General features: G+C 36.3%; 2 protein-coding genes across 2 annotated transcripts in view; both read right to left on the bottom strand.

The window, feature by feature from the left end:
* LOC145667701 (uncharacterized) overlaps positions 1–11,122 on the bottom strand; it is an 87,565-nt gene extending 76,443 nt beyond the window's left edge. The window contains exon 1 of the mRNA XM_081735164.1: positions 10,944–11,122. Within this exon, the coding sequence (XP_081591290.1) occupies positions 10,944–11,021 (78 nt within the window). The 5' untranslated portion in view covers positions 11,022–11,122. The remainder of the gene's footprint in view (positions 1–10,943) is intronic.
* A 9,025-nt stretch (positions 11,123–20,147) lies between these two features.
* LOC145680252 (uncharacterized) lies at positions 20,148–23,969 on the bottom strand. The gene is made up of 2 exons (XM_081750599.1): positions 21,116–23,969; positions 20,148–20,755 (listed from the first exon to the last, which is right to left on the bottom strand). The coding sequence occupies exons 1-2, from the start codon at positions 23,967–23,969 to the stop codon at positions 20,148–20,150; spliced, it is 3,462 nt and encodes a 1,153-aa protein (XP_081606725.1).
* Positions 23,970–25,284: the final 1,315 nt, after the last annotated feature.

The following is a 25,284-nucleotide window of genomic DNA, read 5'->3' as shown; positions in this document are numbered from 1 at the left end:
GTGAACGGCTAAATAGCCTTAGACGCCGAAGACGCAGAAATCTAAATCCTAACTTTATTACATAAGGTTCATAACATTATTGTTCATTGCATATTTTTTATTATTATTATTTTGTGTCTGTGTGTTTGTAATTCGTTTTTGTTGCAGTAAATCACGATTGCACTTGTGCGACAAGGCTCTATTGCGTGCCGCATCTCTTTGGATTTATGTTGGTGTTTTGTTCATTTCATCAAATATTTCTAATATTGAGGTCCTATCAAAACTTTTCATGTGATTGGGCGAAACAGGAATGGGTAAACTTGGCAACGTTGCATAGCTTTAAGGCATTCTGAGAATCAGCAGGTAACCAGAAGGATCAAACGATGTGGCCCGCCACAAAAATAGAACTTTTTTGGTGAAGATTTTGCTTGTGAGATTTGTATCTCATAGTGTTCTATAAAAAAATATATATTGTGCGTATTTTTATGTTTGCTTTTTCGCACCTAGGAAAGAAATCACAAGCAGGGGTGTCGTGAAAGTTTGAAACGTACTTTGGTGTGCCCCAAAGGAACGAAAGTTTGAGAAACACTGAACTAGCATATTGTATCTATGGTTTTCTTTCAACAGTGACACACGTATTTCTAACAATGATACACTACTTGTACCTGAACAAAGTTTTAGTTTGTACAAAATAAGCTCAAAATATTTCATCCTATGATGGGAATTCAAGTGTTAAATTTTATTTGATTCACCTAGGATGTTATTGATGAAAACCAAAACTATAAATTATTCGAGTGATAACTTCTTTGACATTTTGTGTGATAGTTTAAGTAGATTAGAACTATTGTATTGAATAGACTACCTATTTGAAACGGACATGCTATTGTAAAATAGATCTATATTACACCAATACAATGAACGACATTATAATCTGTAAGAAAACTCAATTCAAGCCGGAAAGAGTGGAAAGTGAAAAAAGTAACCAGGGAAATCATTACATAAAAAAGGAAATAATTTTCAGTCGATGACCTCTTCAATGTAGGAAATGATACTTTTTGAATTCAATGCGTTTCCGTGGATGAAATGATCATGTTTTTAGTGCTTTTACAAGCACCTCCCAAAACATAACTGCAATATAACGGAAAGAAAAGGAAAATAAATTAGTGTTACCAAACAAATTCGCCAACTCTTTTTTCTTGAAGTTCTTAAAATACATTTAAGGTAAGAGGTGATTAATTACTTGAAACTAAATGGAGATAGTAAGGAATATTAATATACGAAGACAGCATAATGAATCAGTGTTAACATTTACTCCTAAATCTAGCGAGCAAAAGTATCAATACTAGTGATCTGAATGTTTGAAAAAAAAATATCAAAACTGATTGCTCATTTATATTTAAATTACATATTTCCCTTGTACTTCTAATTATTTTCTTTGTTCGTTGTGATGACAATACCTCAGAAGAGATTTTCAAAAGTAGATGTTTCTTTTAGGACGTTTGACAACAGCAAACCACCATCACATTAAATAGTATAAAACGTTAAAATGTATAAAGTGATATATTAATATATATCAGTGTAGTCATTATGAGAGACGACTGATTACATTGAATCATCTCACGCGTCCTTTCACTGGTATTCCGGTGCTCCATAGTTATATTTATTTAGTGAGTTTTAAAAATTTATAGTTACGTACGTAATCATTCATTATCACAATCTAAATCTTTTGTATGTCTAAAGTTGGCCTATGAGTTTCGAAGTCTTTAAAAAGAATCTTCCATAAGTAATATCTGGATTTTTCAAAGATTGATGCTGTATTTAAATAGTGCTGTAAAATAAATGTTATATATCTATATATATCTATTTATCACTTCGTCGTCCTTCTTGCAGGTGATCTGATCTAACATACAAGAATATACTCTACTGAAGAGCGAATAGCTATTATATGCAGTCATCTGAGTAGTAGGACATACAAGCAAATACAAAAGGATTTTGCCCATGTTCAAAAAACCTCCTCCAACAAGACAACCTATTAAGAATACTATCAACAAAGTGTATAGCCGGATAAAAAATGCCTTACACGGATTGCTGTGATTTACATCAAGGTACCTCATATCCAAAGATAACTTTGGGAAGAAAACCAACTTAAATTAATTCGAATTTCGAAGTTATTGTTGAAACTTCGATAATCAAAAATTGTTAGTTTCTCGGGAACGACTTAAGCTACAATGATGAAACAAAATATGAATATAATTTGTTTCAAGGGCCTTACCGAAAACAAGAAACAATGTATTTCGCCCTTCAAATTTCTAGGGAAAGGCGCGTTGAAAATATTCGAATTCAAATATTTTTGCTTTATGTTTGAGTTACCACCTTTTATTTTCTATCATAGAAGCAGCATCAACCAACCTACAATATATTGTGACTATGGTTTGATACACTCGGTGCAACTTGGTGTAAAATGAGGGAAACCAAAGTCAGACACGCCTAGAAGATATGGAACCTGTGTTACACCATAAATGTTTTGGCCGGCACGAATATGGTCAGAAGTCAAAGATTGTTCAGTTTGAGTTTCTGACTCGTTCTACATGGGAATATAACTCTCATAATCATACCTCTTCCAGAAAGCATGAAAGCACTAGTGCCATTGATTTTCAGTCTGCCATAGTAGAATACCAATATTTTAAATCGTGATTTACAGAAAACGACGTTTTCAATTATTTCTATATAAAATCCCAGATATACTGTACAGAATATTATAATGCACAAGATGATCTTAATACAAAAACATTCAAAATGTTTTCGCAATGTCTTTCTTGTATTAGAAAACAGAAGGAAAACGAAGGACACGGTATGTTGAACAGTGGTGCCCACTCTCCCTCATGTCCATGACGCACCCCCCCCTCAATTGTCTATCCGTAGTTGTTCTTCCATGAAAAAAAAACTTTTCGATTAATTTTTACACCCCCCTCAAACATATTTATATAGATTTTTAACCCCCCAAATATTTCAATGACGCAGTTTGCGTCATAGCCCCCCCCCTTGTGGGCACCCCTGTGTTGAATCTCCAATCTTCATCACTATGTGCGTTTATTACTGGAGTGACAAGACCGGCAACACATAATTTGCTTCAAATCTCTATAGGCCGAACAATCTTAGCAACATATCGAGCACGTGAAAGGTAATAAACGTTTTCAGTGATATATTAACAATATCAAACTGTTCGATTTCCATGTGCACATTCACAATAATACGACTTTAGGCCCGAATACCCTCTTGTGTTTGGAAGAAAATCGATATCATACCTGTATGTCTTCCTACTAATATGTCGAAATGTCTCGAATTTAATGGTGTGGGTATTTTCTTTCAGGAAATGGACATTGATGCTGTTATCTTCTTTCATCATTGCATGAGTTTAGTTGATTTTGAGTTTGACGTCTCTTTCAGCAGCGAGGCTTTGTAAGACGTGGACCTACTGATTAACGTGGAATCCGAACCATATGAACTCCTACTGGGAATCGAACCCGCGTCTCCCACGCCAAATGCGCATACAAGCTCCACGAAGGGGGCTCTCGTTCATTATTTCAACTGAGTAGGAAACTGCTGAGACAATTTATAAGAATCTGTAAAAATAATTTTTAGGTCTCTTTCTGTCAACCCCGGGAAGTCCAAGATGTCCGCAGATGTGACTTTTGCGACTACTAATGTGTTCTCTACGATGTGCTTTCGTTCCATTTCGCCATTTGTTGAACTTCCTCAGCGAGGCCATCGTCAGAATTAAGACGATTACCAAAAGTTTCATGTGAAGAAGATTATCCGGCATAACAATCTAACTTGAAGAAGCAAATTGTTGACCAATTAGTGACGTAGAAGACGATACTTTGTCCAAGAATATCATGAACGACCTCAACAACCTAGCGAATTTTTTGTAACAGTGAGAAGAGTTCGCCTCAGCCGTAGTCAGTTGCTTGCGCTTACCTTTCAACCTAGGCATTAAAACTCTTTCTTGCAAATATTGAGTTGTATCCCGAAAGCTGCGATTCACACAATAAATATCACCTTGTGCCATGAGAATCGCTAGCCCGTTTTGATCTTGAAACACACATTTTACTTTGCTGCGTCATTTGTGATTGCAGTATTGGCCTAGCATATCTATAATATAACCAGTCGTACTATAAATACCAAATGCCTTACATAGAGGCATTTTTTTATGTCCAGGGTACGATTTTCGTTCATACGCTTTATTCGACCTCTTGCCGTCTCTTCTCACGAACAGGCCGGGAAATCGAACTTATAGGGTAAAATGAGTTTTTTCGAAGGACATCATGATAGATGCACATATTCGAAACTTTCTGTTCCCTTTCTAACACTAGAATTGCAGCACTAACACTAGTCAGATTGTTAGTGCGCAGTTTAAGCAAACCGTAACAGTAGTTAAATGACAGTTCGATTATCATCAGCGGCATTAGCACTCTCACGCGGTTTCTCGAAAAGGATATGATTATGAGAGCTATACTGTCGTGTTGAGCCATTCATGACGAGTCAGAAGTTAAAACTCGGCCATCTTTTACTTCTGACAGTTTTCGTACCGGCCAAAACATTTCTGGTGTAACGCAGGGTTGCATATCTTCCAGGCGTGTCTGAATTTGGTTTTTCTCATTTTACACCAAGTTGCGCCGAGTGTATCGAAACATGGTCAAACTATAATATAGGTGGGTTGATGCTGCTTTTATAGTGGAAAATAGATGGTCACTCAAATATAAAGCAACAATATTTGAGAATTTAATATTTTCAACGCGCTTTTTGCTAGAAATTTGAAGGGTGAAATACATTGTTTCTTGTTTTCGGTAAGGCTCTTCAAACAAAATATATTCATGTTTTGTTTCATCATTGTAACTTAAGTCGTTCCCGAGATATGAGCAATTTTTGATTATCGAATTTTCAACAACAATTTCGAAATTCGAATTAATTTAAGTTGATTTTCTTTCCAAAGTTTTCTTTGGATATGTGGTACCTTCGGTACAAATTTCACAGCAATTCATGTAAGAGCACTTGTTACCGCCTTATCCAGCTATAGGTATACTCTTTAAGAGAAGTGCCATCATGCGTGAAGAAGAACGATTTGGGACATACGTACTTTGATCTGGGACACCTGATAGGCCGTCTAGGAGTATTTCACAGGAGACCATCTATAGCAGTAAAGACACTGTGACTATCAGTCCACGTGTATTGGCAAGGGAACTCAGCAGAAAGCTTAATATTGTAAACAGAGTATAATGCAATACCTATTTCATAAATTTCCCTAAAATCCACCATGACTTTAATATCTTGTAGGATTAGATAAAATAAACTTACGAATATTATAGGCGGATTTGATTGCTGCTCTAATCAGTTTAAGTAAGTATGTAAGTATGAACATATTGAAGCTCTTCGCAATGAACGTACGATATTGCACTGTACATTTATTTATTACAATTTGAATTCAAAGTTGGTTTCCTTTCACACCCTCATATCACTCATCAATCCTTGTAAAATCTTATTCATATATTAACACAAATAATAGATTTTCATAAGAAAATTCTTTCCACATTTTCCTCCCTACATCAAAATCAGGGACCGCGGTGGCTCAGCGGTAGTGTGTTCACCTCTGGTGCATGAGATCCTTCGTTCGATCCCAATTCGCTTCAAGTTAACTTCGTGATGAACAAACATTGTGTGCGTGGGATTTCTCGCGGTTCCCCCGTTTTTTCCCACTTTTTCATTCCTCCATTTCATTCATTTCTCATCATCGTTTCCTTTAAAACAATTAGCAAGTTAGAAACATAATAATCTTAAGAAGCATGGACTAAAACAAGATAAAAGACAAGGGAACATTGGTCTTTAGAATTACTGTGAAAAGTGAAAGAAAAATCATTTTTGAGTTTTCGCATTATGTTTGGAAAAGTCAATTTCTGTTTTTATGTTATTATTATTATTAGTAATAATAATAATAATAATAATAATAATAATAATAATAATAATAATAATAATAATAATAATAATAATAATAATAATGTAATGCTAGAATCTTTGGAGAATAAAATCTTTACAAAAACAAAACATATTAGCCGAATTTAGCAAAAGTGCTAAAAAGGAGAAAATGATAATAATAAAGCATTTAAAAGCAGAAAATAATTCATTACTATTATCTATAATAGTTTTGAGGTGTGTGTTAAACCAAACCAATTAATATCTACAAAATTAGTTTCGCTGATAATTTTATGAATTATTATTATTATTATTATTATTATTATTATTATTATTATTATTATTATTATTATTATTATTATTATTATTATTATTACAGATAAAAGCCGTGCTCCTCATGTGTGTTATTTGATGTTTATGTAATTCTGACGATCTGGCTGAAAGGAACCAAAAAAGGATGCCTTTGTCTGTTCTGATGATATGAAGAGAACCCTGGAATCATCATGATGACTGCTATTTCTGTTTGACGAATACAGCAGAAAGTAACAAGAAAGAACAACATGCCATCGAATACCCAAACTTCCAATCCGCGATCAGACCAGTGCCTCACTGAGAAAATTTACCTGTACCTACTATCCCGCAAGATTGGGAAACTAACGAAACAGCTCGCACAAGAAGAGATAAGGAAAGTAGCTTAATATCTGCAAATGAAAGTCTGAGAAACAGTTCCTTCCACTTAAAAGATGGGCCTCAGTACACCGTACAACATGAACTATTTAGTGAGAAACTTACAACTTTCGAAAGAGAAAGCTCAACTTTTGGTTGCTAGATTTAAAGAGTGGAATTTACTGACTCCTGGAACTACTTACATTCACTATAGGAAAAGGAACAAGCCTTTTTCAGAATATTACAGAATTGAGGGTTCCCTTTGCATATGCACAGACATCAACGACCTCATGAATGAGTTGGAAATCCAACATAATCGATCCGATTGGCGTATTTTCATAGATTCATCTAAGTACAGTCTGAAAGAGGTTTTCATAATGGAAATAAGCTGACGTCTATTCCTGTGGCATACTCTGTTTTGAGAAGGAGACTTACAAGTATCTCGCACTCATTTTAAATTGTATCAGCTACAAAGCACGTGACTGGAAAATTTGCGGAGATTTAAAATTTATTGCAATTATAACTTGATCTGCAAGGTGAATTTACGAAGTACTGTTGTTTTTTTTCTGTGTGTCTTTGGGAATCAAGAACTACAAGAAAACATTTCTCACAAAAAGAGTGGCCCCTCCAGAGAGTCATTTAAGCCCGGCACCAACAATGTCAAGTATGAGCCTCTGATCGATCCAGCCAAGGTGCTGCTTCCACCCTTCAGATTAAGTTGGGCCTTATGAAGAATTTCGTAAAAACTATGGACAAAGAAGGTGAAGGATTTTAGTACCTCATACAGTGTTTTCCAAAACTAAGTGATGGTAAATTAAAAGAAGGAGTTTTCACAGGACATGATATTCAGAAACTGATCCATGATGAGTTGTTTGAACAGAGTTTAAACGACAAGGAGTTAAATACCTGGAGTGCTTTGTAAAAAATGTAAAGCAAATGGCTTTATTTGCAGCTCTATTACAATAGACATTATGAAATATTCTGAGTGTGTAAATGCTAATATACTAACACTATATATATATATATATATATATATATATATATATATATATATATATATATATATATATATATATATATATATATATAGATTTGCTCTGCATTGTCGGAGAGGGAATTTTGCCTTATAACAACTTTTGGTGAACTGTATTTAGAACGACTGGATATTTTTGGGTTATTGTTTAGTATTTTGCACAGAAGGAACTTAAAACATTTTATGTTTACAAATTTTTCTAAATTATGACTTCTTTTCATATAAAATTAATTAATTTTCATGAGAAAATAACCTTCCAAAATGTCGAAATATTTAAATTTTCTCCCGACATTTCTGGGATAGAGGTTCTTCTATGTACGTTCAAAATTTTAGCAGGTTCAGGTTCCTTTACAATTTTGGAACATTAATAACTAAATCACAATGGCCTGATGAATATTCTGAATTTCAGACCTAGGTTTTACGACTGAGCTAAGTTGGTTCTCTTTAGTTACTCACACATACAGAGATAGAGAGAGACTTATATATATATATATATCGGGCCGGATTTAGGGGGTTTAAAGGTGCACGTGCATCCCCCTTCGTTGTAAATATACACTACCTAAAGTGAGAAGCTGGCAGTGAAAATAGTAACACTTTCCGAAACTTTTTACCTTCATGCTTTTTGCAAAATCAATAGTTTGTCAATTTTCTGAAGATTGAAGGAAAAGGATTCACCGAGAGCAGACATTTAGCATTTGCAGGGCAATTTCTCATTCACACTACACATACCTAAAGACATTTTAAAAAAATCAAATTTGATTCAAATGTACTGGTAGTTATTGGTGCAGCCCCGGTCAGAAAATCCTGGATTCGGCCCTGTTTTTCCAAAATCCGTAATCTTTCCGAAAATTGGATTTTTTTTCCGAATCCCTGAATTTTTCCGAAATCCGGAAAGTGAAATATCCGATTCCGGAAAATTTTGGCCATCCCTAATAAATATACAGGGTGTCTCAAAACAACAGCAACAACGTTTGGGAGTGATTCCTGACACCAAGATAAGACGAAAAGTATAGACCAACCTGAGTGCACAAATGCTTCCTTTCGGAATTATAGGCTGCCGAAACGTGAAAAGATGAACTTTAAAGGTCCATAGTTCCAAGACTATGGGACCTACCGTAGTCGGGCCAAGACTTCACGAATTAATATATGCCCTATCCAAAAATACATATTTCAGAATCCTGTGGTACTCACACAACAATTTTTATAGAGACAATTTGCTACTCGCATATAATTTGAAGTACTCAAAAACTACCTCAACTACTGTAATTTCTAAGTTGACTACACCAACATTTTTGTTGTTTTTTCCTATCTTTTTTTTTTTCAAAATGAGATGACTTCAAAGAACTTCATCTAATTTATATATTGATGTCCTATATTGCATTGTTTCTTATGTCGTGTGTGTGTTCTCGCCTTAATGCATACAGATGTCATTTTATGAGCATGGGCGGATTTAGAGATTGTCTGCTGTGGGGCGGATCATCCGGGGATTTGGAATATCCCTCAGTCGAGTGGAGGTCCGGGAGTTTTCCCGCAGGAAATTGTTACGGTAAAAACTCGGTTTTCGAGCATTTTCGTGTATGATTCTCTATAATACAACATAAGATGATTTTTTAAAAAAAATTAAGAAAGTTGTGCCCGAAGGTAAAGCCTCTCCATGTTCCCTTCCCCCTCGTGACTACGGAGAAGTTCTCCTATGGTTTTGAGTCACTGTGTAAATAGAAACGCGATTGTTAGGCAACATACCCTCACTGTGTTTCAGCATTTAAATAGCCGGTATGTCAAGTCAAAATCGTAATAAAATATACCACCTCTGCTTTTTTCCCACTTCGAACACTGCAAACAGTCCTTGGTTTGGTCTGTACTTAGGTGAGGGATTGTTTATAAAAGCATATGATGTTGGCGGAGTGGTGTTCCTCAAAGTCGTGAGGACGATTGGGGGGACTATTTTAAGCAAAGAAATAGCGAACTTCGTTCAAGAAAACCAATAACTACAGCGACGAGGCTTACGATGTGCTAACCATACATTTGCTGCTTCAAATTGCCACTAGTGGTGGGCTAGAACTGCTATGACTTATTCTGTCAGGGAATGCAGTTTAAAACCTGTACACATATAAAGATTGTAAAATCACAACTAACTATTTCAACACTACATTTTTAGTTATTCCTAAATGCTAATTTTTATTTTTGTAGTAATATTTAAAAATTAGTAAATTAGAAGGATTTTTCATCCAGTATCGTAGATAAAGTTGACACACCTGGTTTAAAGATTAAGGATGACGAAATGCAAATATGATTTATATATATAAAAATGTTTTGAAAACTGATCTCCCGTGTCTATACTAAAACGATATGTCTTTTATAAGGCGCAATGAATGACTTTGATGTAATATATTTTATTAGCTAAACATTTTTATTTATTGCACTTCGTTATATTTGGTAAGTACTGTAGTACATTCAAAGTTCTAACATAGCCTGTGCTCTTAGTACCAGGTTCGACTCCTAACGGTGATGCAAGCAGTTCCGAGTTCGATTCCTGGTGGGACACTCGGTCGGAAACCTATAAAACTTTTCAGGTGTCATTCTGAGTGAGATTTTCCTCATTCACACCAGGCAAATGCCGGGATGGTACTTTATATAACGGTCTTAGGCCTATTCTTTCCTTCCCTACTTCCCGGGTAATATGATCGCCGAGAAATGTGACCTCTCATGCGTGACGGGATAAAATGACCACAAATTCCGCAATCTCAGAAATATACCGTAATTCCTAATTACTAATTCGACTTCCGACGAGGGAACACATTTTTGGGGTTGAAAATATCTTTAAGGTTTACGTCCCACAGTTACAGTATGTCGGCTAGGCTAAAACGAGACGATGATGATGAGAAATGAATGGAAATAATGGAATGAAGGAAGTGGGAGGAAACAGGAGAACTCCGAGAAAACCAAACGCAGCTGGTGTTGGTTCAGCACAAAGCTCACTTGGCGCGAGCTGGGATCAAACGAAGAACCTCATGCACCAGAGGTGAATGCTTTACCACTGAGACACCGCGGCCCCCATTTTTGGGGTTGATTAGCATCATGAACCAATTACGGAGCTACTTAACGAAATAACAATCTCTTGGGTCGAAAGCCAAAAGTTTTCATCATTACGAGTCCATATGTTAACGATACATTATTCTGTTGAATGTGCACCACCTCGTTCAGATAGCTTAATTTAGTATAACTATATTACTAAATTCAAAAAAAATCACCTAGCATTTGAAATCCGCAAACAATACAAACAGTGGAGGACACTTACCCGAACTTCTATTCTGCATATTAAAAGCACCATTGAAACGTGAATAATTGCCACTGTTGATAGCTTCATCCTTGTCATTGCCGTTTCACAATTTTCACTGGTGAACAATAATAATATGCTAATCCCTTACTGTGTGCGTGAATGTATGTTTGAGTAGAGAGAGCTCGTTCTGGTCCAGGTCAAACAGAAGTTTATGCTTGATGGCGTATACTGCCCTTATATACACCCTGCTGTTGACAATAGAAACTGCCACTTGCCAATGAAAATCATCGTGTACCTTTCTATGCAGTTGATGAGGCTACTCCCAAAGGGTTTTATTTTTTCTTTCTTCTTATTTTAACTTTCATTCACTTTTACTTGTATTAGTGAATCGGCACCTTTGTTGAGAAACAAACAAACAAACAAACAAAAAATATAATCTTGTTTTGCTTCAGCAAAATTTCATTTTCAAAATATGTTATGCTGGGAAAGATAATTTCATGTAGATCTATTTTCATTTTCATTTTAATCCATCTTAACATTTGACGTCAGGATTTACAATGTCATAATAGAAGCCTTCACTTCTCAAATTAAATAAATAGCATAAGTAAGTTAGTATAAAAAATCATTTTGAAGTAGCTTTTTAGTATCCCATCATAACCTATGTTCGCCACCACTGATACCACCGAAAACTAATTTACTTAAGGTGGCGCTATTCTTACATAACTAGACCTTTTTGATTTAGCAGATTTGCAGCGAAAGAGAAAAGTACATTTTAAAACTGGCCTTTGAATTTCTTCCTGCGTAATTTCCTGGTACATATGAATTACTATATATTTAGTATCATATTTACGTATTGTTGAGCAATCTGTCACTGCAACATCCCTTATAGAAAATAAATGTTTGAGCATGCATTGGACATCATTTTATACCTAGTTTTGGTTATTCTTTAACATGCCCATAGCTACATCACCTTTAACAGAGGTTAATAGGAATGTAAAAGTTAAAATGTACCTTAACTTCTGATGTGTCCAATGAGTATGGAATTTGTATTTCTAACGACTTTTAAACATAGTTAGGACATTTCATACATTACACATTTTCACATGACCATTACCCAAGGGCGCCGATTCTGGGGGAGCCACGGAAGACCGGGCCCCCCAAAGCTCATGTGGGCCTCCTCATTGTATTTGTGAGTATACAATATTTGGCATAATTTGAATGCAATTTGTCTTAAAATCCTCATATATATGCCGTCTGCATCTGAATGGGCCCCTCAATTTACAGAGAAATTGGCGCCCTGGCCACTACCTGGAGACAATAAGAGAGAGAGATTATTGTTCAAACATCTTCAACATCTGCAAACTGAAAACTTTAATTTAAAGAAATTAAGAGGAGCGTCAGGCGAGAAGGGAATACCAAATTGATGGGGATATTTTTCTTAGTATAATGCAAAATTATTCTGGATGTTATTGTAAACAAAACAAAATTAACGGTGATAAGTCAGGTTACCTTCTGTTTAACAGTATGCTTTATTAGTGTCCAACATTACCTAGTTTAAACATTCCTGTTTCACAGAATCGCATGAAAGGTTTTGGTAGCATCTCATTATTAGAAATATTTGGCGAAAGGAAGAAAACACCAACATAAATCTAAAGATGTGCAGCTCGCAATAGAGCCTTGTCGCACGAGTACAGCGGGGGACACTTCTAAATGGTACAGCCATATGGAGATTTACGGCTAAGGTGTACCATTTAGAAGTGTCCCCAGCTGTACAATCGTGATTTATTGCAACAAGAACAAATTACAAACACAGATACATAAATAAAAAGAATCATTTGTATTGAACAATAATGGCATGAGCAATAATAAATTTAGTATATAGATGTGACTTTTAATATCACCTTGTCTTCACTGGATTGTAATTTCAACTATCCAAATGAATGCAATGACATACTGCATTAAAGTACTTCAATTCCCGGCGGGAGCTCATGTGGTTCGGATTCCACGTTAATCAGTAGGTCCACGTCTCATATAGCCTCGCTGCTGAAAGGGACGCTAAACTAAAATCAATCAATCAATCAATACTGCATTAAAGTACGGAATAAGGCTAACCTCACCAGACCTAAATCTACTCTTAAAAACCCGAGTACGGACGGCTGTCTAAACATCTCCACAATCTTCGCAAAGTTAAATTGCCTGCTTACAGCAGCCACATTCTCGGATTGTTCTTGCTTCAAAAGTAGAACGAAGGGATGATTTATGTCTACTTACTATCAGGGGCGGATCCAGGGGAGGCGATCGGGGCGAGAAAGAGGAAACCTTCTTATTATATATATATATAAATAAAACCTATCCCAAAGTTTGGAGCCCTTAAAAGTAGCAGTATGACAACCAACCGCCCGCCCCCAGAAGTCAGTCCTGGATCCGCCCCTGCTTACTATTAAACTTGAAATGCTAAACCTCGGCATTGTTCGTGCTTTTTTCGCGGTTGTTATGAAATCTCTTTCTTATTGCTCTAAAACAGTAACAAAAATATAATTAGTACAAAGCAAGGAGTCAAATAACAATTCAATAAAAAAAGCAGTTTCGAATATTTCTGATTTACGGGTGGAAGATTGCATTCAATTCTTCAACACAGGCGTCCGCCAAGTAGTGTCCCTCCAGGATGTCGTGTGTACCGTCATGGAAATGTATCAGGAATGTCTTCAAGAGGAAGAGTGGAAGTGCCTAATCTATTTTGTTGTATCATTATCAGCATTGTAAAGTGAAGCCAACCCAATATTTTGTACCTTTTTCCATATAGATTAGGTAAAATGAAACAAACAAATGCGTAATGTCGCTGGCTGGAATGTTTCTCTTGTAGCATTTATTGCCTTGTTCAAAATCAGTCATAAATGCTTGCACACAAAACTGGAAGTAACAATCTTCAGCCTTTTTTTTTATTATTATTATTTTTTTCTGGATTTGCTGAAGCATGCGTGTGTACAATGACTGACTTTCACTTTGCAATAAGCAGAAGAGGAGTGGAAAAATGTCCGAAATACTTTCCGTGCAATGTATATAACTATGAAAATAGACCTTTACAAATTTTGAATGTTTCATCCATTACTATCTCTTAGTTCCTTTCACTTTACGGTGCGCTGATATACCAGTAATCTTGACTTTATCAATAATTTATGAAATAATTTGTTTGTTACAATTTGTATACGATTTCAATATTGCGATGGAATCAATTTCTCAACATGTAATACCGGTACAAATATCGGTGTACTTCTGGTTCAGTACAGGCTTTCCACAAACTTATGTAAAATAAATAAATAAATAAATAAAATAAAATCATTCTGCGAAACAGGAACACACGCATTGAATTATTTAGTTCTTCGAAACATGGTAACACTGAGAGTGGAAAACCAGTTTGAACTTCTTTCTGCCAAAATAGGAATACAAGTCGAACTAATAATAAGGAAAAGAATTTATGTAATATAATAACTATGTGATAGTTATTAAATGTAGATTACTGGTTGCTGAAAATGCCGTACAGAATCTTTTCATTGTTAATTATTTTTAGTTGTTGCGCCCAAGCCTCAGTCCATTGTACACTAAAGTTTTCCTTTTTCCTACCTTCCTTTCTTTTTTTAAAGTTTGCGTACCAACTAACTTGCGGTTACAAAAATATTGATGCTCGAAGCAAAATATGGTTACAGCCCTCGTCTTAATAATAAACCGGAAAGCACGTTCATATTTAATATCACCAGTATCGATTTTCAAACAATTAAATTTAATGAATACAGTTTAATATGTAAAAAAATAAATAAATAAATAAATCGCAATATGCTGCTGTAGAAATACTCAAATATTAGTGCTCAAATCTAAATATGGTTGCAGTCCTTGTTCTATTTTAAAATAATTAGATTGAAACAATGCAGATTTTAAGTTGCAGTTAACGCTGCGAATTACTTGCACGCTAGCGACACCTAACGCCGTCAACAGGCAGCACAGCTAACGGCATCTATTAGCGTGACTTTTACTGTCAGGAATTAATGTGGCACACACACATGTTTGTCTTTCAAAAATAGGATTAGCTAAACTAAAAAATGAAGATAAACAAAACGCATATTTGTCACTATACTATACAGTTGTGATAGCTGAGTAACTCATAAACAGTAATGCTAGGTCCTCAAGCTAAAATCTCCTCTCAGAAATGCTCAAAAATTCCCTTTCTAGAAAATAATTTTCGTATATGTATATAATTGTTTAAAATGTAGAGCATTATATATTATAGAGCATTATTGGGAATCTATGGATTATTATACTGTGCCCATATCTCCACAACATACATTTGATTTTCTGTTATTACTTCTGTTCCGTGTAACGTAGGTTCCTGTCACCACGGCATGGCGTGTCCTCAGGTTGCGGATCGAGGAGAAGACCTCTAGATATAGAGGTTAGCTGCGAATATACTGAATAAGCAGTCGCGGACAGCCGACTAGGAGTGGTTCTCCAGCTTGGGGGTTTGACCTGTAAAAAAAGGCACTTGTTCAGAAACACTCACAAAAGCCTCGGACAAGGGCTGATAATTTGGCACGACCTCAGCAAAAGAAAATGGACATGAGATTTGGAACATGGAATATTAGAAGTCTTTATAGGGCAGGTGCGTTAAAATCTGTAACGAGTGAGTTAGAGAAATACAGGATGGACTTAGTAGGAGTTCAGGAAGTTAGGTGGGAAGGAAATGGATCTGAGAATTCCGGAAATTTTACGTTCTTTTACGGGGAAGGAAATAAAAATCACAAGTTAGGAACAGGGTTTTTCGTTCACAAACGAATATTACCAGCAATTAAATGGGTTGAATTTGTTACTGATAGACTTTCTTTCATTACTTTTAAGGGAGGGTGGTGTGATATTATTGTTCTAAATGTACATGCTCGAACTGCAGATAAGGATGACGATATAAAAGATAGTTTTTACGAAGAAGTGAACGGATATTTGACCAACTCTCGCGATAACATATGAAAATTCTATTAGGGGATTTCAATGCGAAGGTAGGACGAGAGGGTATTTTCAAACCGATTATAGGGAACGAAAGTCTGCATAAGGAAAGTAATGACAACGGTGTTAGACTCGTGAACTTTGCAACATCCAAAAACCTAATCGTGAAGAGTACAAAATTCCCACATCGCGACGTTCATAAATACACTTGGGCATCACCTGACGGAAAAACACATAATCAAATTGATCACGTTTTAGTAGATAGAAGAAGGCAATCTAGCATAATTGACGTCCGGTCGTTTAGAGGGGCTGATTGTGATACTGATCAATACGAGAGAGATTATCGTTCAATAAAGGTAATATCCAATGTCCGAAAACGGAGAGATTTAATTTAAAGAAATTAGAAGAGAGCCATGTAAGAGAGGAATATCAGATTGAAGTTTCGAATAGATTCGCGGTTTTAGAAGACTAGGAGTGCACTAGTGTTGAGGATACTTGGATTAAAATTAGAGATAGCCTTTAAAGTTAGAGATAGCAATAGAAAATTGGGACACGCGGAAATACGTAGAAACAAACCATGGTTCGACCGCGAATGCCTTAATCTAGCAGAGAAGAGAAAACATGCAAAATTACGCTGGCTACAAAATCCGAATTAAGTAACTACACAAAATTTCGCAGATATCAGGCGGGAAACCTCCAAAACTTTTAGAACGAAGAAACGCGATTTTCTGAATGCTAATATTAAGGAACTTGAAGATAATAGTAAAAATAAAAATATTCGTTACATGTACAAGGGGATCAGCGATTTTAAGAATGGCTATCAACCTCGTGCTTATATATTAAAGAAAGCTGACGGAACAGTTCTCACTGATACGGATAGCATCTTAAATAGATGGAAAGATTTCTTTGACGATTTGCTGAACACGCAGCCAAAAACTAATGTGCGTGGAGAAAAGAAGATACACACCGCAGAACCGTATATTACAGAACCCAAGTAGAAACCGCTATAAAGAAATTAAAGAAATACAAATCTCCGGGTGTAGAGGAAATTCCGGCTGAGTTAATTTTAGGTGGAGGCGAAAAATTGTGGAACAAGATACACAAACTCATTCTCCTTATCTGGAATAAGGAAGAATTGCCACAAGAGTGGAAAGAATCAACCATTGTTCCAATTCACAAGAAAGGCGACAAAACTGACTATAATATTTTATCGAGGCATTTCGCTTCTGTCAACATCCTATAAAATCCTTTCAAATATTCTATTAGCAAGATTATCCCCATACGCAGATGAAATTATTGGATATTATCAATGCGGATTTAGACGAAATCGATCAACTATCGTCCAAATATTTACCATTCGCCAAATACTCGATAAAAAGTGAGAATACAATACCCCGTACATCAATTATTTATTGATTTTAGAAAGGCGTACGACTCGGTTAGGAGAGAAACATTATACAACGTTCTTACAGAACTTGGAATACTGAGAAAGCTAATTAGATTAATTAAGATATGTTTAAATGAATCTCAAAGTAAAGTCCGGGTAGGAAAATTTTTGTCCACGAGCTTTCACGTCGAAAATGGCCTGAAACAAGGAGATGCTTTGTCGCCATTATTATTTAACTTTTTGCTGGAATACGCCATAAGGAAAATCAAAGATAGCAACCAGGGCCTAGACGGTATTCACCAGGTTATGGCATATGCTGATGATGTAAATTTAATAGAGGATGATAGGAAAACAGTAGAAGGAAATGCAGAGATCTTATTAAACGCTTGCAGGGACATGGGTTTAGAAGTAAATGCAGAGAAAACTAAATACATGGAAGTGCGTCGGGACCGGAATACGGCAAATTGTGGATGCGTTAAAATATTAAATACTTTTGATAAAGTGGATACTTTCAAATATTTAGGATCAATATTAACAGCCGAAAATCATATTCACGAAGAAATTAAATGTCGACTAAAAGCAGGGAATTCGTGTTACTATTCGGTTCAAAATCTCTTGTCGTCGCGAATTCTGTCGAAGAATTTGAAGCTTAAAATATATAAAACGATAATCATGCCTGTTGTTCTGTATGGTTGCGAAACATGGTCGCTTACTCTGAGGGAAGAACACAGACTGAAAGTATTTGAGAATAAGATCCTGAGAAGAATATTCGGACCCAAGAGGAACGGGAATGGGGAATGGCGGAAACTTCATAATGAGGAGCTACATAATTTATACGGTTTACCTAACATTGTTAGGGTCGTGAAGTCTAGGAGGCTTAGGTGGGCAGGTCATGTAACTAGAATGGAAGAAAGTAGAAACGCTTTCAAAGTCTTGACTGGAAGACCCATCGGAAAACGATCATTAGGAAGACCTAGGCGCAGATGGGAGGACAATATTAAGATGGATATCGAAGAGATAGGAATACAAAGTAGAAACTGGATACAGTTAGCTAAGGATAGAAGTCAGTGGAGAGCTTTTGTGAACGCGGCATTGAACTTCCGTTTTCCATAGGCCATAGAGTTAGTTAGTTAGTTATTACTTCTGTTAGCACTATCCGACACGTAATTTGAAACCGCTCGAAGGACCTCTTCTGATGATCTCGGCATTTTGAACATGCCTTGCTCGCAGCTAATGCTGCAGAATGGCAACTCTTAAAGCTTAGTGAAAAAAGAATTTTTTATCCCTATCATTACAGTAGCTACATTACTTGTTATGCCTAATATATTATTCAGAGGAATGTCTTCTGATTTTAGGCATTCTTTGAAGCATTGCATAAAACTTCTGCAGAAAAATTCGCTACGCCCAACCGAAAAACTTGTTGCTGGCAATGATCACCGACAGAAACCAAAACCTCCAAGTTGTATTTTAGGATGGAGAAGAATAAAAAAAAGTATCGACAAACAAAGAGATCAAGTGTACGTGAATTTGTTCCGAAAGAAAAACAAACGCAAGTAAATATCATGAGATCATCGGTTGTTTTTCAACGGATATCACCAAGCTACCATTAACAAGAAAATTTTCTTCGAGCCAGATAAAAGAAAATATTATAACGGTGGGTACAGCTTCTGAGGAAATTAGATGTTTCCCGTGTGTTACGCAAGCGGTGGAGAGGATGATAAAACTAGTTACAGAAGCGTCAGCATTAGTGTGTGGAGAGGATCGAAGAGAAGGCTTTATTATGACAAAATTAGGTCTCGAAGAAAAATGCAAAAATTGCACTCCCAGCAGGACTATCAAGTGTAAATGAGCCAAAAACGGAAGCAAGTGGGTGGGTGGGTGTAACTCAATTAGCAGCCACCTCCTCGTCGTGAATTCTGGGTAGTTTCGGAGGGTATGTGCCAAGACGAGCTAAGAGATACAAGGGAAGGTTTATCAACAATTTTTTATGACCTATATTTATAATGTGTTTTGAAAACATGAATACAATTTCCTCGTCTAATTGGTTATAATTTTTACCCTCATAGGAACAATATTGCATCTCACGTCTATCTTGCGTTTTATTTTCAGCCTCAGAATGCTTCAGTGTGATAAAAAAAAAACAAAGGTTATTCTCTAGAGTCCTGACACTAAGCGGACCACATTTTTTGCAACTATTGCTTGAATTATGATGACGGGAAAAATTAATACAAGTTTGTCATTTTTTATTAAATTTTGTTATCTCGGAGTACAGGGTAGTACACATATGTGTACCTGCGGTTTTAACTAACAGATTGCAATACATGCTTTCTCACTTTGTGTAAATATTTTGTAAAATACACAGGTACATACTACATTGTTTTCAAATCACCCTACTTCGCAATTTGCACCCTTCATTTCTATATTTGCTGGCAAATTTGTCATCCAGAAAGAAAGGTTGATGGACTGTATCACACAAACGCTGGTTCGTTCTTTAATAATTCGGTTTAATAACATTGTTAATATTTCTTACAATTCCCGAGTTAAAATAAAATGCACAATGAACACAACGATGATGCAACTATAGGCTACGCGCTCACTCACACACTCACTGCTGCTATGCACAGTTTCAACAAGCAACTATACCTTGCTTCTTCTTCTTCTACAGGTAACAAGTTACATTGAACAAACATCTTAAACAAAACTAAACAATTTGAATAAAGAAGTTAGGACTAAACATAGCCCCCACCCTTGAACGATCTAGTTCAAGATACACACAAAAATGAATTAGTAATATTTGAAATGACATATAAAAAGGAAAACAAAACGGTAAATGAAAAATGTGTTTTTCAATCAAATGGCAATGGGGATACTTTCACAACTGGTCTTTTGTAAACTTCATCTGAGGTCTTTACAGTCACTGCACGTACAACGTTATCGCTTCCAGGATGAATATTTACAATACGTCCCAACTTCCATTTTAAAGGAGGTAAGTTATCTTCCACAAGTAAAACTAAATCACCTTCCTTCACGTTGTTGTTTCTTTTCCACCACTTTGGACGCTGTTGTAACATAGAGATATATTCTACACTCCACCTCTTCCAGAAGTTTTGCTGAAATCGTTGCACTAATTGCCATCTTGACAGTCGATTAAGTTTCTTTTCTGTATAATCTGGTTCAGGTATTGCCAACATTGGAGCTCCAATGAGAAAATGTCCTGGAGTTAGGCTACACAAATCATTGGGGTCTGAAGACAAAGGGGTAAGTGGCCGTGAATTCAGGCACGCTTCAATTTGACACAATACGGTTGACATTTCTTCAAAATTTAACACAGCATTGCCTACTATTCTTTTCAGATGATACTTCACGGATTTGATTCCGGCTTCCCACAATCCGCCAAAATGTGGTGCATGAGGTACATTAAAATGCCACTGTATGCCTTCCTTGCTAAGATAATCTGTGACATTAATATTATGATGATCAGGTTTTAGCAACTTAACAAAATCTTTTAGCTCTTTGTTTTTCCCATAACAATGTTCACACTCACTTGGCCGTCTTGAGATACAGACCTCATATACACCACTCCACAATAGGCCTTTTCGGAAGAATCACAGAATCCTATTAACTCTCTTCTCGTAGCTTGAGTGATAGTGATACACCTGTTGATTTTTGATGTTTTTCAATAAAGAAAGCTCTGAGTAGTAATTCCTCCATTTCCTCAAAATCCATTCAGGAACTGGACTGTCCCATTCTAAATTTAATTTCCAAATTTCTTGCAATAATATTTTTGTAATAATAGTAGTTGGAGAAATCAAACCTAATGGATCGAACACCTTTTCACTTTCTGATAAAATGTTACGCTTAGTTACAACTGACTTAACTGACACAAGATTGACATTATACGAAAATACATCATTTGATGGATACCACTGAATTCCTAACGTTTTCACTGAATTACTACTATCAAAGTCTAAACTGCTCGTCGCTTGTTTCAAATGAGAGGGTACGGAGTCCAAAACGTTGGGACTGTTGGATGCCCATTTTCTCAGTTCAAAACCTCCTTTCTGCAATAATGCACTGAGTTGTTCTTGTAACTGAATTGCTTCACTAACTGAGTTGGCACCACTGATCAAGTCATCAACAAAAAAGTATTGCATCACTACAGCCGATGCAATAGGAAATGATTCTTCTTCATATTTTGCTAATTGTTGCAAACTTTTCACCGCTAAATATGGTGCTGAAGCTGTACCATAAGTTACCGTCACAAGTCTGTAATCTTTGATCGGAAGATTAGGTTTCTCACGCCACACAATTCGCTGGAAGTCTCTATGTTCTGGTTGGATTCTCACCTGTCTATACATTTTCTCAATATCAGCAGTCAGTGCCACATTATGTTGTCTAAAACGCACAAGTAATGGAATTAAGTCACACTGCAACCTAGGTCCGACAAGTAACTTATCATTCAATGACACATTAGATGAAGTTTTACAACTACCATCAAAAACTACTCTCAGTTTGGTTGTAGAACTGGAATCTTTCAATACTGCGTGATGAGGTAAATAACACACTTCACTGTTTGGTTTCAGTATTTCACTTTCTGGAATAATCTCCATATGCCCAAGTACCTCATACTCGTGCATAAAATCTACATATAATTGACGCATTTTAGGCCTCTTCTTCAAACGACTTTCTACTTGCTTAAGGCGTTTAATTGCCACTTCACGTGACTCACCAAGTCTTGCACTGTTGTCGCGAAACGGTAACTGCACATGAAACCTACCTGTCTCATCTCTTTGATGGGTCTTCTCGAAATAAATTTCACACTGCTTTTCTTCTGACGACATTATTTTTTGTGTAGGAATATCTTCCGATTCCCAAAACTGTTGCAAAATTCTTTCACTGTTGCACTGGATATGATATGTTGACGCTGTGAATTCTTCACGTCGCACTTCATCGTCACCAATAGAACCAAACAACACCCATCCTAATTTGGTATTCACTGCTACGGGAGAACCATTAACACCACTACATACACCCACCAATAGCAATTGAGGGTAAATATCTGCACCCAATAACAGATCAATTCTGTCAGGAACATTAAAATTCGGATCTGCTAATGTTAACTTGTTAACATGCGACCACTGCTTGCTTTTATCAATATACCGTTTTGGTAACATACCTGTTACCTTTGGCAACACTAACGCTTCTATAGAAAATTCTGATTTAACATCATAACTTGATGTAAACACAATATTAACAACACCTTTTGCCCGAGCAACATTACTGGAACTCAGTCCCGAAACATGTACATAAACCGGCTGTTTTTGTAAACCGAGTCGTTGTATGCAGTTTTCTGACACGAAGCTTTTTTCACTGGCTGAATCTAACAAGGCTCTCACAGGTTGTAAATTACCATATGAATCCTTCACCATCACTACTGCAGTTTGTAATAACACTGCATGTTGCACATTAGTTTCACTTGAAAAATGAGTCCCCACTGAAACACCTGAGTTCTGTTTATTTGGAAAATGAAGTAAAGTATGATGACGTTTGCCACACTCACAACACGATGCTGATTTGCAACTGGATAGTTTATGATTAGATTGTAAACAATTAAAGCACAATGCTTTGTTTTTCACTAAGGAATGACGTTCATCAACTGGCAGCGAAAGAAAGTCATCACATTTATGCAAAGGATGATTTTTGCTTTTGCACTGGCAACACGAAAATTGAGCTGAAGTATGGTGCGCTATTGTTGATTTTTTATTACTCTTGTTTGGCTCACTGGGTGGGGTTGATTTTGCATTGGAAGTGCTACTTGCTAATGCGCGACACCTATGATCTATGAATTTCACCAATCGGTCAAATGTTGGTAGTTCACTGTCTGACAATGAAAGTTCCCACTGTCTTTTTGTTTCACTGTCTAGCTTCTCTGTTATATGAAATATAAGCAAAGGATCCCATTCGTTTACTTTTATGTCCAACACTGATAACGATCGCACACATTCAACACTTCTATCCAACAACCGACGCAACGCGCCAGCTGATTCTTGCTGCACTTGACCTTGACTTACAAACCGCCGCAAGATAGACGTGACTAATTCTCGTTTATTTTGATACCTTAAATTTAACAGGTCCCAAGCTTCTTTATAGTTATCGTCAGTTATTTGTATAGATTGAATAAGTGTTGCTGCTTCACCTTGCAGACTAGTTTTTAAGTACTGAAGTTTTTGTGCACCCGTCAATTTTTCATTATTATGCACTGCTGCGATAAACAAATCACGAAACGAAAACCAAACATTTAAGTTCCCGCTAAAGCATGGCAACTGCAATTTTGGAAGTCGAATTTCTGTTGTGTTTTTTTGATTATTCGCATCACTAGAAGAAGCGTGAGATATTTTACCCTGCACTTCCACTAATTTCACGTTAAGCTTTGTAAGTCTATCTTCAATAGCAGCAAGCTCTTCTTCTTGCACCAAATACATTTCTTCGGCACACAAGTTACTGGCTAGCAACAAAAGCTCATTTGTTTCACGTGACAATTCACTCACTTTGTTTTTGTAGACCTGAACTACACTAATATCTTCCTGTTCTGTGATATTGTTTATGCAGTTTTCAGCACGAGTGACCTTTCCTTTTAAAACACGCTTTCGGGAATTGTAAGCTTCCATTGTCGCCCACACAGTTTTGTCTTTCTTGTTAACACACAAGCCTTAGCACGTAGGTCACATAAAACACATAAACACGTATTAACATCTGGGTCGGAGGACCAAATCTTTATGATGGACTGTATCACACAAACGCTGGTTCGTTCTTTAATAATTCGGGTTAATAATATTGTTAATATTTCTTACAATTCCCGAGTTAAAATAAAATGCACAATGAACACAACGATGATGCAACTATAGGCTACGCGCTCACTCACACACTCACTGCTGCTATGCACAGTTTCAACAAGCAACTATACCTTGCTTCTTCTTCTTCTACAGGTAACAAGTTACATTGAACAAATATCTTAAACAAAACTAAACAATTTAAATAAACAAGTTAGGACTAAACAAAGGTAAAGGCCCAATATTGTCCTAACGTACTTCTGGTACTGACTGGCTAATTACTCTCCTCATCTTCGTTGCCCGGCAGTGATTCCTCTCTTGCTTTTTCCGTCATTTCAGGACAACTATCGTCGACGTTTCCGCGAGTCTTCTTTGCTTCTCCAGCAAAGTGAATGAGAACACTTGCCAAATCCACGCGATAGCGAAGAAGTGTCAACTGGTTCTTCTTTGGAAGACCTTCTTCATTACACCTTCTGAGATACATTAGCCGGTAGTTCACAAGAACTAAATCAACAAAATGGTTGAAAGCACGCACTGGCCACTTCCTAGTGCGTATTGCCTTCTGTAATATGCCAAATCCATTAAATCAACCTATCCATTATTTGTTTTATATACATTCCAACAATGGCAGGCTGCGGAACATCGACCTTCTTCTTTTCCCCCTTACTCCGTTTCCTACAAATGCCTGCTGGCTTACTGTCAACATAAGATGGCAGGAGTGTACAGAAATGATTTCATCATTATGAAACCTGTGTAGAGAAAAATATTTAGTGTTTAACTTGTCTAAAAACATGTTTTTTTTTTTTTGGTAAAATAAAACACTCTGGGGACTAATTTAGAAAATATTTCGCAAAGTGCTCCTCTCAAAATTAACGGACTTGAAGTTTATGAGTCAATGAATTAGGAACATTGGCATTTTCTTTGTTTTCTTTTGGAAATCCTACAATTACGGGGGATGCTTCAACCCGAAGCCGCCAATGGAACTCTATCTTTCGTTTACACTTATCATTTTGAAGATTTTTTTTTTACATATTTACACAGAGAAACAACGTTTATTGTCTGGCAATTGTGATACAATATCGAGTACCAAATCTAATCTAACCTAACCTAAATCCAAACATAACCTAGGATAGGATATGCGCGCACTGTACTG

This window comes from Thermobia domestica, chromosome 1 (assembly GCF_964235325.1).
Source record: "Thermobia domestica chromosome 1, izTheDome1.hap1.1, whole genome shotgun sequence".
NCBI classification, from domain to species: domain Eukaryota; kingdom Metazoa; phylum Arthropoda; class Insecta; order Zygentoma; family Lepismatidae; genus Thermobia; species Thermobia domestica.
The sequence above is the reverse complement of the archived record's forward strand: the minus strand, read 5'-3'. Positions and strand labels throughout refer to the sequence as shown.

What these genes read in the sequence shown, in the direction of transcription:
- LOC145680252 (XM_081750599.1), bottom strand. Translation starts at nt 23,969, where the DNA reads ATGGAAGCTTACAATTCCCGAAAGCGTGTTTTAAAAGGAAAGGTCACT. An exon ending in AAAGGTGTTCGATCCATTAG is followed by an intron (nt 20,756 to 21,115) that starts GTTTGATTTCTC and finishes TTAATGTCACAG; the next exon opens with ATTATCTTAGCAAGGAAGGC.